The sequence below is a fragment of the Oreochromis aureus genome, linkage group 18 (assembly GCF_013358895.1).
Source record: "Oreochromis aureus strain Israel breed Guangdong linkage group 18, ZZ_aureus, whole genome shotgun sequence".
Lineage (NCBI taxonomy): Eukaryota > Metazoa > Chordata > Actinopteri > Cichliformes > Cichlidae > Oreochromis > Oreochromis aureus.
In genome coordinates, this window is record NC_052959.1 from 14,305,934 (window position 1) to 14,322,486 (window position 16,553).

The 16,553-nt window shown below is 41.7% G+C and overlaps 1 protein-coding gene across 1 annotated transcript; it reads right to left on the minus strand.

Annotated features, from left to right (window-relative positions):
- Positions 1–3,573: 3,573 nt before the first annotated feature.
- acsl3b (acyl-CoA synthetase long chain family member 3b) lies at positions 3,574–15,393 on the minus strand. The gene is made up of 15 exons (XM_031755910.2): positions 15,186–15,393; positions 11,888–12,374; positions 11,105–11,282; positions 10,266–10,375; positions 9,952–10,090; positions 8,969–9,119; positions 8,639–8,762; positions 8,444–8,515; positions 8,193–8,332; positions 7,549–7,721; positions 7,352–7,426; positions 7,078–7,269; positions 6,878–6,992; positions 6,620–6,777; positions 3,574–6,442 (listed from the first exon to the last, which is right to left on the minus strand). The coding sequence occupies exons 2-15, from the start codon at positions 12,236–12,238 to the stop codon at positions 6,285–6,287; spliced, it is 2,136 nt and encodes a 711-aa protein (XP_031611770.2). The 5' UTR covers positions 12,239–12,374; positions 15,186–15,393; the 3' UTR covers positions 3,574–6,284.
- Positions 15,394–16,553: the final 1,160 nt, after the last annotated feature.

The following is a 16,553-nucleotide window of genomic DNA, read 5'->3' on the forward strand; positions in this document are numbered from 1 at the left end:
CTCACACATTTTCCCACCTCCACTTTGGCCCCGGCTCCACGATGACCCAGCTGAGCTAAGTTGAGGCGCCCAGGCCCGGCACGGAGCAGCCAGCCGTCAGAGAGTGTGAAGCCAAAGGTCAACCTAACACATTACCAGCCAAATAAACAAAAAACAAAATCAGCATGAAACAGAGGATTAACACTATCAACCAAAACTTTACTGCATCACATTCACCGACTTCCCAATTAGGCAATGGAAAATGTCACCATTTACCAAAGAAACATGTTCATATTTAACAGTATCAACTAATCTGTTTGTTTCAGGACTTAAATGCAATTATACCACACTATTAATGAAGTGGTATGGCCTACTAATATCTAGTATTATTTTTACATTTCACTGCATTTCACCATAAGATATTTTTGCTTTTTTTCTTGTAAAACCTTGGATCTTAAATGTAATTGAAATTATTTATTTATGTATTTAAACCCACACAGTGGGAGTTTAATCGATGTAAATGCATCATTAAACCCTTACATTTAAAAAAAGAAACTTTTTCTTTCACTTCACCTTTTCCTCGGCTGCCTCTAATCCACAGTTCATTGTCTGTCTTTGTGTGCCAGTAGTGGGCTGGGATACCTTAATCCCAGTCCTCAGCCTCACATGTAATCATTTTTTTTTCCAGACACCACCCACTTCTCCAGAGTTATAAAGCCAGCTAACGTTCGGCTTCGGCTCCTTGTGTAAACTTCAGTATGGCTTATTGGCTTGCAGTAGTGTGTGCGCACAGAACACAGAAAGTTTTTTGCGCACCTCTGAGTCATAAGTAGGCAGAGAGAGAGAGAGAGAGACGAGCGAAGCGAGGAGAGGGAGAAAGAAAGGAGCAAAAAAAAAGTTGGAATAAAGTGTCAGAGAGCAAACCGAGGACAAGCACGGAAACACGCACATGTACACACACGCACACGCGCGCGCTGACAAACTAACCACATTCATATAATGTGAAAGATGTCCTTCACCGTTTCCTTGCTGTTGTTGTCTTTGTGGTAGAGCCACTCTTCTGTGTGTGTGTGTGTGTGTGTGTGTGCGTCAGAATCAGTGGGCTAATAAGGGAGCATTATGCTTCTGACTCACTCACTCGTCCCATAGGGTTGGATGGAGGGAATAAAGAGGAGGAAGAGGAGGGGTTGGAAGAATTGCTTGACTCTCTGTGGTCTCGTAGATTCATTTTAAATGAAATGCAGGAGCAGCAGAGATGGTACCGGCAGAATGAAAAGTGTTCTCCCTGACATTAAAGACTGGCATGCGGTTCATCTGATTTCATCTCTTGGTGTGAATGAATATGAACTGTGATATGAATTGTAATGCAGACTCTGGTACTGTAAAGTTTACTTGCACCCATTATTAACTTGTGCTTTGCTAATCAGAGTGAGCACTCCAGACGATAACACTGAACTAGTACTGGCTTGTGTATAGAATAATTGGGTGCAGTTGTGCTTTTCTCTTATTTTTTTATATATTTCTCTTGTTTGCTATTTATTCCTGCTGTCTACTGTTTATATTTTATTCCGGCACAGTTGGTGTGGAGCACCTACAATTTTGTTGTACATGTACAATGACAATAAAGGCCTATTCTACTCTGTTTCTGAAATGGCCACTTGAGGCTGGCTCCACAGTCGAATCAGTCCCCATATACTCTCATACTAAAATCCCCAGGTTTACAGCAGAACAGGCCCACTTAGAGCCTGGAACAAAATAGCCTTTCTTTGAATGAGGCTTCACCTCCGCTGTTTTTAGTCACTGGACCTCTCAACGATGTTGTGCTGTTGCTGCTGTTTGGGGTATTTTTTACTACACTTGCTTGATAGATGGTACAGTACTGTGCAAAAGTTGAGGTGATTTATTGAAATGTGCAAGCAAAATAAATGCATAGGAATGCAGGATATATGGCAAAAAAAGGTATGAGCACCTTTATTCTTCAACACAGTCTGAAGTAGTGTTCAGGAGTAGCTCTCTGGGCTTCTTGAAGGACATTTAAAGCTCTTCTTTGAACTTTAGGTTCCTTTTGTACTTTTCTCTGTCATATGACCCAACACTGCTATTGGGTTCAGGTTCTAGGGAGGCCAATCCATGACTAATAGAATTCTAATGTGCGTTTCTAGGTATGGTTTCACTGCACTAGCAGTGTGTTTGCAATCATTGTCAAACTTAAAATTGAAGCTGTTGCCAATTAGACGATTTCCAGATGGTATTACATGGTGGATCAGGTCTTTGCTGGATTTTTTTCCCATTTCTTAAGGATGTCACTTACAGATACTGTTCATCAGCTGTAAATATCTTTTTTAAGGTCTCCCACTTCTTCTTTTGTGCTCCAGTTTCTTCAGTTTCTTTAAAGGACACACTGCAAACCATGCAGAAGTATGCCAGATTTTTGGCTAATAGCTCTTTGAAAATCACCAGTTGAGTGAAACTCATCTCAGTTTTTCTACTTAATAAAAGAAAAAATTCCGGTAGCTCATTGCGAGGCTGTCCCATATTTATAAAACGTTAACCTTCTGTAGATTAAAAAAAGTGTTTGGCTTCCAACCAAAATATCTATAACAGATAGTGAAAAACAGGTGAAAGATTTTCTGTCATTTAATTGTGCATCTGTTTGGTGTAGTATGAATGGCTGTGGAGGAAAAAAACAAAAGGCCAAAAAAAAAAAAAATGTATGCCCTCCTTCCTATTTTCAAAACTGGCTAACAGGCTGATTTGAAAAGGGGCTGATTCTGGCCCCTGGGCCTTATGTTTGACACTCCTGGTCTATTAAATATAATAATTGAAAAAAACTTGAGAAAGCCCGGAGAGGTATTGCTTAACACTTCTGGCTTCAAAAACAAAAATAAAACTTAATAAACATAAACAAAACAAAAAACAATGGGGTGACAGTCATAAAGCTCAGCTGCAGGCTTTAATAACAGCATGCATAAACTCATGCGTGATTTGTTGTTTTATATGTGCAGTCTGTGATTCTGGAGAATCCAAATATGTCAGCTGAGGCTCCGAGAAACTGAATGGGACAACTTGCCAATGTCATGTTTTTTTTTGTTTGTTTTTTTTAGACTAAGGCTCAACAGTGGATCAACAAAGTAAAGGATTATCTGCAGCCCTGGTGTTAAATAACGGATCCTGACTACATCATCTACATTAATCAGCAGGTGTGTTTTTAGATGGAATTCAATAAAATTTTTTTTTTTTTTTTTTTTTTTTTTTTTACAGTTCTGCGATTCAATTTCTCAAGAAAGGGTGAAGAAAAAAAACAAAACAAACATAAAACAAAACAAAACAAAACACACCTTCCTTCGTTTACTAGCTTTAAATGAAGGTCGACTTCCAGGACTGCATGTTCCGCTTGCGTCGAAGCGGCACACAGCCTTTCACAAACCACATTCGCACACGCACGCACACTGGCCTTCGTTGCCATAGAAACTCTGCTTTGAGGATGATTCCAATCAAGCTGCTGATTATTAGTCACACGTTAAGCCTCACAGACTGCGTTCAGGTGTTTGACAGACACACGCACAGAACTCCAAAGCACACAAACACCAGCAGTATTTACAACACAAACTTGTTTATTTCATGACATAATTTCCAAGGCCAAATCACAAATAAATAAAAGGAAGAAGACACTTGCAGTAGCTCAGCTTTCAGGGCTACTTAACCACCCCGAAAAAAAAAAAAAAAGTTCAGTTACAAAGATTACTAAACATATTAACAGGAGGATTTACACCTGTACAGTTATTGGTACTTTAAATGAACTTTGATCTGTGAGACCTGCCCCACCCACCCCCACCTCCCTGATATTTACAAAGAAAGTGAAAATAACAGGAATGGTGAAATTGATCTCTGCACCACCCCTCAGTCTTTGCCTTGTTAGTTCAGATAATTCTTGTTGGTATGAGATGACGTGCGCCATCAAGAAAAAAAAACAAACAAAAAAAACAATGTGTGGAGTGCTTCACATTCTAAAGACCCCTGAAGATAGCTCGTGTGTGTCAGAAGGCAACCAGCCGCCTCGAGCCAGGCAGAGAAAAAGCAGCAAACAGCACACACAAAGGGAGGCACGGGTCCCCCCCAACTTTATCGCGATAGTTTGGTCAAAGCTAAGAACGATCCTTATGTATGAAATCTGATGACAGATGCTGTTAGGAGGACCCTACTGTACCCTTTATTAATGTCATCTTCGTTACAAGCAAAGCAGGGTTTGCATTCAGAAAAAGGCGGCTGCAAGAAAGATGTAAACCTTACAACAAAACAAAAGAAATCTAAGAACAGGGAAGAAGGAAATAACAAAGCTTGTAAAATTCACTTTGCACTATTGCCATTCAGAGTATATCAACCACCAGCACCAAATCCATAAACCTACATTAATTAATGCATGTTTTTTTTTACTACATTTCAAATAAATGTCAGGTGTCTGTAGCATTGGAGACCCTTTTATATACACTGCACAAATATTATACAGATCAACCAATTTCAAGATACAGAAATGTGAATTGAGCTTCAGCTATGCGTACACTCCCAACTTTAAAAAAAGAAAAAAAAAAAAGAAGAGAACAGGATTGGGTCCATAAATTATTTCTTCAGTTGTCTGAATGGAGTGCGATTCTCTCATACTGATGTGCTTTGGTACATGTGCACTTTTCATCATGCAATTTTCTACAATGCCAGATATAACTTTTTTTTTTTTTAAACTTTACAGTCTTATTAAAAACATTTGCAGCACAGTACGTTCAAAAGGAGCTACATCTAGACTTCCCTATCAGTGTCTCTCTACCATTGCCCACATTTCTACATTCCTACAGGCGTTCCATTATGCACTGAAGTCTAGGCCTAAATGTTAACACGCCGTGAAAGGGCCGCTGCATGTGCTTTTTTTTTTTTTTCGTCTTCCTTCTTAGATACTTTTAATATTTGAGTATAAATATTGCACATTCACTTTGCATTTCATTTTTTATACATAAAAAGGTAAAGTAATAGTAAATAGACCTATGGTTAAAAACGTGTACAGTTGCACCAAAAAGTAACTGGGACAGCAGTCTATGAAAGGCTAACTAGTGTAACTATTCTTCCTACGGTAAGCAACTAAGTTCCCTTGAAACCATCCATTTGGTGCATTGGTCGTGACTGGAGGAACGTGGGATGGCTAGTGTATGTCAATAAACCACGAAAAGCAACTGAAAGGAAAACAAAAACAAAAACACTCCCAATTGGTCCTAATGTTTGACAATCCTGTGTAGGCAGGGAACAGCAGAAGGGATAACACTCCATCATTTGTAACTAGGTCAAGTCAGTAAGTCAAAATTCAAATGTACAGACCTTATGACACAGGCTAATAAAGGGAGAAAAAGATTACAAAAAGGAAATGAAAAAGCTTGTAAACAAAGACCATTAAAGTACAGGTAGCATGAACAAATCAGAAATAATAAAAAAGGAAAAGAACCCCCACCCCCTACCAAATAATACCACCATAAAGTAACAGTATGAAAATGTATTTGAAGACATCCTAATGCTCAAATCTCTCATGGCTTTGGAACACCCATTCCTTACACAGAAAACTGATCAGATGGGTTTAAAAGCTAACAAACCAAACATGAAGGAAATGTTGAAATGTGGATTTAAAAAATAAAAGATCACAGAGATCCCTGCAGACCTGAATGTTACTTTGAGCCCAGGAGGTGTCCCCTCTGTTGGGCTCATGCTACCCCCCCCACCATGTCTCTGCCAGGGGTGCGCACTTCATGCCCCCCACCCCCACACCCCCCAGGTGGCACAATCCAGCATGCAGGGCAGTGGGAGGAGAAGCAAACAGAGTGTGGTCGCTGACATGGGTTCAGCTGCATCAAGCTTGACATTTGTTTCACTTCGAGTCATGCAAAGGTCTGACTTCATTCGCTGTCTTGGTCGTCACAGCAACTCAAAGACCTGAATTCCTTGAAAGGGAGTGTTTGGTGCATTGCACACGTCTGGCTGGCTCAGCTGTCTGTTCAGCCTCTTAGGTTTTGACAGAAACCATTAAGCTGGATTCAAGAGTCCCCCCCGCCCCCCTCCTGCTTTGATCGAAGCTGGTTGCAGGGAAGCCGGGAAGGAGGTGCATGGGTCCCTGTGGGTGTGTGTGTGTGTGTGTGTGTATGTATGTGTTACTGTTATCTTAAATGTAACTCCTCAGGAAGTAGTCTTGGAAGTAGCCTTTGAGCGCTGTGTGAGTGTTTGCAGGTATATATGTGGATGTGTTTACTGGTTGCTGGGAGTGTGTCTGTGTGTTATTTTCCTCCGTACAGCCTCTCGATATCTTCCTGGTAGTGTGTCTTTAGCTCCTTGCGTTTTAGTTTGAACGCGTCGGTCACCAAGCCCGTCTCTGGGGTCCAGGGCTCAGCGCTCAGCCGGATCTTCTTGGGAATCTCAAATCGTTCCAATTTTGCTGGATGTGAGAGAGCACAATCACAAGTCAGCCTGACAGATAAAGTGTCATCTTAGTGCAAAGTCTGACGCAGGGGACGGGATGCTATCTCACCAAATCTGAACAAACTATTCAGATGTCTCACTTGAGTTTTGTTAATGATACTGTACTTGGGAGATAAGACTTTTTCCCCTCTACCTGTGATAGCAGCCTCAGTGATGATGTGGAGGACCTCCTTCTCCATCAGGGAGTTGTTGCAGATTTCTTCCCACGAGCCCTTTATTTGCATCTGCTCAGCCAGGGCCATTAGCTGCTTGTGGTTAGGCACCACAAAGCTGATCACATATGACTGGTCACTAAACAACAACAACAAAAAAGATTAGATTACAGATTAAAGTTTACAGATTAGGCAGCAACAATGAAATAAACAGATCCAGAAAGTCTGCAGGGCTTTACCTGTTGGCATAGGCACAAATATTGTCTATGAGTGCGCAGTTTTTCAGAGCAGCCTCCACTTTTCCAAGAGAGACATATTCGCCTGCCTGTAGTTTCACCAGATCTTTCTTACGGTCTGTGAGAAAAGAAGAATTATTAGAATCCTGACTGATGTTCCCTCTTGTATCACATGCAATCTAACTCATTTTTGCATTTCTTACCGATGATCTTGAGGCATCCGTCGGGGTGGAATTCTCCAATGTCTCCAGTGCAGAACCATCTCTGGCCGTTCTTGTCCACAAAGAAGTCGTCTTGGATCTTGCCTTTGCTTTTGTAGTAACCCATTGTTACGTTGGGCCCACCAATCAGAATTTCCCCTCTTGGGTTGGGCTTGTCTGTGCTGTAGTAACCACCTAAAAAGAACCGGATTTTTTGATTATTAAGAAACTTTTTTTTTTAATGAACTAAGGACTGATTTTCTAGCTCTGTACTCACCCTCTTCCCAGTCCTTCAGTGTGATCTCTGAACAAACCAGTGGAGCACCAACCCGCCCTGTGCTGTAGTCCCAAACTGAAAATACCAATAAAGACTTATATTAGCTTTGCTTGTCATTTCTAAGTTCTTTTTATAATTGTTTCTCTTAATTACCCAAAGGGCAGCAAAAACACATCTCCTCTTTCACATTTGCTTACATTCACTGATGGTGCCAGCTCCACAAGTCTCCGTCAGACCATAGCCTTGCCCCACAGGGCAGCACATACAGATGTTCATGAATCTCTGTGTAGCAGCCGAGAGGGGAGCTCCGCCAGACAGCAGCACCCGTGTTTTCCCTCCCAAGAGCGCACGCACACGTTTGAACACCAGACTGAGGAAAAAGACAAGAAAACAGAGCAGGGTGATGATGACGGCTGCGAGTGGAGGAGACTCAGACAGCAACTCCAGAAACTACTAAAAGAGCTTTGAAAAGTTAGCCATAAAGCCCCATAGCATCCAAATATTGATTCATACTAAAAAATGTTCTGTGCAAGCACAATACGAGAGTCAATACTACCCAAATACTCACACAGGATCCAGAGAAATTGCTCTCTTTTGTTATGATTAGCCAAGAAGGAGCAGATACACAAGCAAACCTTTACATAACTCAGAAAGCAAGCGTCAACTGTCATTAATACAGAATGTCTGAACAGCAGGTGGGCAGGGCTTCTTTGCTCACAACCTAAACTGTGTGCCTGATATCAGCACCACTGCACATACCCTCTCACTGACATTGTACAGATCCAAACAGAAAAGCATAAAGGGTCCTGTTTCAGGTTCACGTCATGTGCATGGGTATTACCGGTCACAGAGAGGTGTGCTGTAGCCCTTGGAGATCTGCTCCATCTTGTAGTTGTAAGCCAGCACAAACAGCGTCCTCTGGAATTTGCTCATCTCCTCCACTTTGGTCATTACGTTTTTGTAAATCCGATCCATGATCTCCTGCACACCAAGCAGATGAACTCTCAGTAAACATTTCTGGCATTTTAAAAGCCCCCAGTACTTTTATCTGGTGTGACTGTGTTAGATGTACTGTGATAAATGAAGACTTACTGGTACGGCAGCCATGAGAGTGGGTTTAAGCACACTGGTATCACCTTTACTGCCCTTCTTGATCTTGGTGGACTGAAATAAAACAAAACAAAAGGCAACCTCTTTAAATCTTTAATGGATTATGAATTTGCAGTATACTGTTAGAGAGACAGGAAACGCTGGCCAAAAGATGCTGCTGCCTGTTTCCCCACTGACCTGGTCTGCTAGAGTCTGAGGAGAGGAGTAGCCGATGCGACACCCGTGAGAGATGGACACCAGTTCCGCGCTGAGCTCCAAAACGTGGGCTAACGGCAGGTAGCCGATATAGGTGTCTGTCTCACTGCGAGCACAGAGATGATCTCATTAATTACTTCTAGATACTGACATAAAACTGAGATTTAAGCAACAAAACTGTCCCTCTGTGAGTGACAATCAACACACACGCTGGCAGAGAATGAAGTGACAGTGGAAACTCTGTGCACCAGAACGTGGCAAAACTCAGCGAGAAAATGTCAGAGAACAGCGAGGAATCTGATATCGACATACTTGAGGTTAGGGATTCGCTCCGCCATGCCTGTGATGCCAGCAATGAGGTTGCCATGGGAGATCATGACACCCTTGGGGATGCCTGTGGAGCCGCTGGTGTACATGATAACTGCGATGTCTGAGGTCTCTGGCTTTCTGCGGTCTACTGCAACTACGGTGGACAGAGAGAAGAGCGGTAATGGCTACTGGGGAAATGGACCGTAAATATAACATTTACAGAAATGAAACCGTAGCAACAACAACTGCATGGTGTGAACAAGTTTGAATATTTTTTGTAGGGCTGTAGCTAAAAACGGTTTTCAATATAAAATGATCTATTGATTTTTTTCTCTTCATTGTTTAGTAAAACAAACAAACAAACTTATTTTCCCCAATAAACTGTTCACAGATTTAAAAACAAAATTTATTATAGAAATATATATATTAAAAAATACTCCCAGCAAGTTCTGGCATATGCTTGCCAAGTGATGATTAAGGATTGATTTATCTTTAAGGTTTAAAAAGGAAAAATAAAAACACTTTTAATTGCCTATAAATTTACAGTGCTTCGATCATGCCTCTTTCAATTCATATTAATGGGTTTAATTATTGAGAGACTGAATTGCTCCTCGTTATGAGCCCGGTCTTCAAATGTGTGAAGACAAAGAAACTTGACTACAAATTTCAGATGACTGCTGTATATTAAAAAAAAAATGAAAATAATAATAATTTCACACATCTATTGCACGCAACAAAAATGCAATTTTCAGTTAAACCAGACACAGCTGAGGTGTTTCTAGAACGTTTCCTTTCATTTTCCTAGAAAGTTGCCCGTGATGGCGTTGGGTGTTTCGTAAGTGGTGATTTGACCTCCTTCTGTCACGCAGAGCACATCATTCTAATTACACATTAGGGTGCTGGCTTTGTATTAAGCCTCCATCAGAGCACTTCCACTTTCCAGACCAAATTAGAAACCTTTTCAATCACCCTGCTCAAACACTCACTATTGTCAGGCCTGGATCCCATCTCCTTCACTGTGTCCATGTTGTAGACCATGATGCCTTTAGGAATGTCTGGCCAGCTTGTGGGTTTACGGTCCACTACGATGATATACTGCAGCCTGGGCACGTCACACAGAATGGCCTATGGCACAGAGGTAGATGCAGGTGAGAGGGAGGAGGAAAAAGTTATTAAGTTGCACTTGTTATCAAGCTCTAATGGTGCACACAATAAACCAGCAGCTGCAGGTTGACTTTGTTAAACAGCGTACATGCGATAAGTGTCAGACGATAAGAAGTGTCAGAAGGTGAGCAGTTACCTTGAGACGGCTCTGCAGCAGGTCTTTGCTTGTGATGATGTGCGTGACTTCGGTCTCATTCAGCCCATGTGCAATGGCCACGGGTCCGAGAGTAGCGTACAAGGTCACAACTGTCAAATTCAGTTACATCCATTTTAGTTACACAGTCAAAACAAGATATAATGGTATCAGCTTATATGCTGAAAAACTTTTCTATACGTCCATTTTCTTAACTGTTTCTCCAGTTCATGTCGTTGCGGGGCTGAAGCCTATCCTAGCTCTCATTAGGTGAGAGGTGGGCAATTTAACCAACAAGGACACCTTTGGACCGTGGGAAGTGTACCTGGAGAGAACCTGCGCAGTTACTGGGAGAACATGGAAACTCCCAGAAAGGTCCCAGCTGTGTGGCAGGTTCAAACCAGGAACCCTCGTGTTGTGAGGAGACATTGCTAACCACTGTAACGCGGTGCCATTCAAATAGGCTTGGGTTAATTTTGAAATGATGCAAATCCCTTTATTGAGCAAACAGGCTCTGACTCTACTGCCTACGAGACCTGCAGCCCTGTCTGTGGGAAGTAGCGTCACAGCTGACTAGGATACACAATCAAATGGTACCTTCATAGTAAGATGCTCACTAGTCTGAATCAGCAATTCAACAATTATATCAAATATTTTTACTCAGTAAATATCTGTATTGGAATCAGTCCCTAAAAATAAAAATCCTCTGAGCTTTATGCAATATAAACAAAAAAAAAAAAGAGCAAAATAAAGAGAATGTATATTTTATTGAAAAGTGCCTTAGATGTCTTTGATGTTTTTTATTATTATAATAAATATACATTTGTCCTTCTGTCACTCACGTGGGAAATTGTACATGAAGCAGGCTTGTGCTGCGACAATCCACTCCGCTCTGGTCTCACAGAAGATGGCGATGTTACAGTGAGGCTTCTGATTGAGAGCTGCCAAACCACTGCCAAAACACTTTGCTGCCTGGTAGGCTTCCTCATAAGACAGCCAGTTATAGTTCCCGAGAATTACCTGCAACAAACACGCAAAAAAAACATGCAGTCTTCAGCATTTTTGTACCACACCAAACATTAAAAGAAAAATGATGGTGGTGCATATTTTCTACAGGGCCGGGAACTGTTTCAGTCAATTGGACGAAAATGAAATGAATAAAGGGAACCATAATATCCACATTTGTAGGATCAGCGCTGCTTTTTATTAGAAGGAATAATGAAATGGTATCACTGAACCCACATGAGAGGCTGCAGATATTGCTCTTATATGCAATACTGAAAAAGCCGAACACGATAGTGTCTCCTGGCAGCATACAACATTATTTACAGTCTGCTAGTGCCATCTACAGGGCTTCTGTTGCTTTGCAGGTGTTAATTGAGCCTAGAGACATAGGAGCAGAAAATTTGCTGCACTTCCACCCACGTTCATCACACTGTGCACAGCAGCTGACTGCACTCTTATAAACAAACTTCCTGTTATCTGACAGAGTCGCCTGGTGCTACATTTCTAAACTTAAATGAAATGAGGGGATCTTCATCTTGACTGGACTCCAACCTTGATTTTCACATGACATAAATAAAACTAATTAAACAAATTACAAGGGTAGCAGGTTAACGTCTCACCTTTTTAAAGATCTTGCCGTTCGGCTGGCGCTCATCCTCCTCACTGAGCACCTCCCTGGTTCCCAGACAGTCTCTCTTAGGAAACTTTTTGGCAGCGTATTCAAACATTTTGTCCACGGTGTCCACGCCAGGGTGGAGCCACGCAACTAGCTCCTTTTGGCTGTTGACTGCTCTGTAAGGCCCTGCTGGGTGCCCGCTAACCGAGCGTGCCTTGATCCTGCGGGCTCGTTCCAAGCTGTTGCCAGCTCCAGAGAAGAAGTACCAGGGTATGAAGGTGATGACGGAATAGACCCAGACCACTGAACGGAAAACCTGCAGCAGCAGGGGGTTCATATCCTCCTTCAACTTCATCTCTGAAGATGAAGTAAGCGCTGGAAATATATAAAACTTGGACCTGCCCTGAAAGTACCTCGACTTGCTGCTGCTGAAGGTTGGAGGCTGTGAGTTCTTTTGCGCTTTTTCTTTCTGCACAGGAAATCACCTAGACCTGCGAGACAGAGACACACACACACACACACACACACACACACCACATGAAACTTTAGGAACATAGTCTGGAATAAAGACGTATCAGCACATTTTGATAGCAAGGAACTGCTTCCTGGTAAAATAATCTTTGCTTGGATGAAGGCCATCACTTCCTATTCTTAGTATCACTTTCAGTCAGCACTATTCAGACCAGCAGGTCTGTTTAGAGAGGAAACATGGTGCTCAGTTATAAGATAGTGAATATCTTTAATTAATAGCTAACAGAGCTGATATGAACTTGTAATTAACTCCTTAGCTTGAAGACAGCTGACTGCCTCATGTGTGAAACTGCTTCATTTCCCCATTTCATTTCTTTGTAATTAATTGTTGTTTAGCACACTAAATTAGTATTGTGAGGGCAACACTTTGATCTGGAAACAATACAGAAACAGTCCTCATTTTTTTCCTTTCATCTTGTCATTTTTCAATATTTTGTAGAACACTGTTAGATACACTTATAGAGATGATAGCTACAGCTGCAGTCTTACATAAAATTAGAGATAAACCAGGCCAAACAAGCTTTGGTATCACTGGAAATGACAACAGTTAACCTCACAATCGCTGAGTGCAAAATCATGCAGTGGCTGCATTTAAGCCAGAGAACAATGCCTCTCTAATTTTCTTTATTTCTGACTGCGTCCAGTGTACTCAACCACTTGTTTCCTACCGGATCATAACATGCACTGTACTTTTGTACTTCTCCAAGCTGTTTGGCTATACAACAAAACCAACTGCCAAACGTCTCTTGGAGAGCTTGGCTATTTGTAGCATATATTTAAAGCCAAAGGGTAATTTGCAGAGTAGCCCTGCTGCCACACAGCCAGACCACATGAGAGTTGGTGACAAGCAGTGACTCATTCTGCAGCTTAATGCAGAGATGTTTGCAGACCCTCACATAACTCTAAAATGACTGAGAAGAATCTTATCACTTCAGCATTTATTTAAGAGCTGGGCTGGCCATGTGCAAACAGAAGCTACAAGACAAGAGGAAAAGGTCCTCAAAAAGCCTCTAATAGCTCCACAGTTCCATTAAGGACAATGAAACATGGCCACTGCACCCTGAAGCTGAATTGGAAGACTTCTGTGCTGAATCTGAGTAGAGCCCACTATACAGACTGCGCAAGTGGCCCGAGCCATAGCCAGAGTCTGCAACTGTGAGGCTGTGATGAAGCGACGTGTAGTTGCAATCCCAGGTAGCTGTATGTTAGATAACTGCATAGGTTTTAAGAATCAGGATCTATGTTTTTCATTGTAAAAGTACAATGAAACTGATATAAATAACATATACAAAATAAATAAAAGAAAATAAACAGTTAAAGCTAAATAAATGACATGCATTCTGCAAATGTGTGTGTCAGCCCCTAAAGGGTTTGTGGTTACAAGGTACCTAGGCCGCAGATTAAACACAGAAGCATAAATAACGCTGTAAAGGCCATGTTTTGATGACTCCTCGTCAAAAAAAAAAAAAAGAAAAGAAAAGAAAAAAAAGCAGCTTGTAACAGTGTAAACATGGGAATGTCATGGCCCCAAGGCCTTCTGGATACTTCAGTGAAAACCACCAAAACCCAAGAAAACTACAGTCTGAAATCAAGTACCACAGGCAATTCTGCCCGTATCTCCTATTACACTCTGTATTTTAAAGTCATGGTAAAGCTGTTTTCCCCCCATTTGTACCTGTATATTTACTGGGGGCAAAAAAAGACAATCCTAACTGTTGCTTTAATACGGTCCAAACTCAAATCGCTTCTGCTACAAACACGTCTCACCTGTTGTACAGCAACCCAGACACCACAACCAACTGATAAAAGTCATCCGTTATCTGGGCAGAGCAAGTACACCGAGAAGCCCTTCCAGCTCCAACACGTAATACAGGTTCAGCCATTGTTGGATTTGAATGACACAGACACACCCTCTCCTGCTCACTAGTTCAACAATATAATGCATGAAAAAATGTGTCTCAGAGGGGAAAACCTGCAATGTCTTAATACACAGCTGCAATGAATAACTTTTTGATCAAAAATTAGACCTTAATTGTTAAAACAAGCCAACAGAGACTACACAAAACCTCGTGCTTGTTGTAATAACACAATTTAACAAACACAGCAACTAGCTGCCACTTTAATTATAGAGTATTGTTTGTTTTAACACTAAATATGATAGCAATAGTGGCAGTAAGTGAATCAGCATCGAGTCAGTAGTATAAACTCAGCAAATCCCACTCTATGATTTAATCTGGTGACGAGTGCAGCGTTTAACCTGGTAATTATCATGTAATTCAGACTGCAGCAGTCAGATGAGACGCATGACATACAGTGCGGTGTCGGTGCTTTGGTTTGTATCAACATCGTTGAATAAAACCGGCACACATAAAATAACCACCGCATAGGTTTTGGTATTTTGAGCAACACTATCGCTGGATGACACACAGTAGGTCACATTTTTCTACTCCACGTTGTTTGTTACCGATGCTGCCATGCTAGCGAAGTAGCATCCAGATTAGCGGCTCAAAGACGCGCTAGCAGCTAGCATTTAGCTATAGCTAGCCGCCACCGTCGCTACTACTACTGGTGCCGCCGCTGGTTTTAGTGAAGCCGGTTTTCCCGGTGGACATTCACTGAAATTAATTTAAAAAGCATATAAGCGTCGCCCCGTACCGACGTCTGGAGAGAATTAAAGGCTACGAGCCACGTTGCTTAACAAACCGGTCGCTGACAAGAAGCCCATTTCTCATCAACATCTGCAGAGCGCTCACACCGCAACACATTCTCACCTCTTTCCTCTGCCGCTACGCTTTCAGGCTCTGGAGCACTGGATCAGCTAGATTAGCCACTGTAACCACAGCTCTGAAAAGGATGAAGACATCGTCTGTTAATTCGGCGTGCGTGTCTCTAGATTACAACCGCTGGTCCGCTTTAAAAACGAATTTAAAATTAAGTCAAATTGTAAATCAGAGCATCACCGGGCCACTACTGCCAGCCCGGAAGATATAAGGTGACGTCACGGCGCTTTTCCGCCTGCGATTGGAGGACTGGAGGTGGCGCGTGCTTGGGCCAACAGAGACGTCAGAGAGGTTATTATCGGTCACAACCGTCTACGCGGTCCTACAGCAGCAGCAGACACAATGTGGCTGCCCGTGAGGTGATACGTTTAATGGGCTGTTAAGTGACCGCAAGTCACATATTATTGTGTTTGATTAGCGAGTCAGCGATTTACCAAAGAAGAGACAGACAGCTGTCGATAGGGAGAAGGGAAACGAGACCAAGGGAAAACAAGCTATACATACCGCAATAAGTGCAAGAGGCTACGTTGTCTTGAGCAAGAACGGTTTGTTACCAAAACCACCGAAACTCCTTACCTTCCTCTTTTTGTCGACAGCTTTTTAAAACCTAGCAGTGTAAAGACTGACTATCTCCTTATCATCTTTAATTGACTGTATTTGATTCCAACACATATCAGAGACCATCAAAATTATACACTGAAACGTATATGAATTAAGAACACGATGCCATACATTCAAGCACCAGACTAAGGAGCACTTAGTGAGTAATTAACTCAAATCATCGCCTATTAAAATTTCAGTACCTTACCAGATCAGTCAGCCCCCACCCCCCAAAAAGTATTTAATTCAAATATGTAACTGCATGTGATTGGTGCACAGTTTTATTTAAGAGTTCTGACTTCTTGAAAATAGCACACTTTTACCACAATATATTTCCCGAATTAAGACGACGAAAGAAGTGTCTGAACTGTTGTTTCATACTTCTCCATAAGTTTTTTGGAGTTTCTATTCCTCCAAACTATCTGGCTCACGTTGTACTTGTGGTTCTTTACTGATCTATTTCCTCTCAATAGTGTGTTTGTGACAGGATAGAAACGAGAGAGTAGAGATGTGAGGAAGATGACTCTGGTTGAAGCTGCAGTCAGTGATTAAAGTTAGGAAGGGCAAACCTTGTTCCATATCAGCTGCTCCAAACCAGATTCATCTATAAAAAAAGTTTATTTCCATTTACCTGTATCATGTGACAGCCAGCCAGCAGCCTTAATAGAGCTTTCCACAATAATGTATTGATAATTAATGGTGCTACTGTTGCAATCAGTTCAACTTGGTCACTGATATTCATGTAAAACCTGTTTTTGG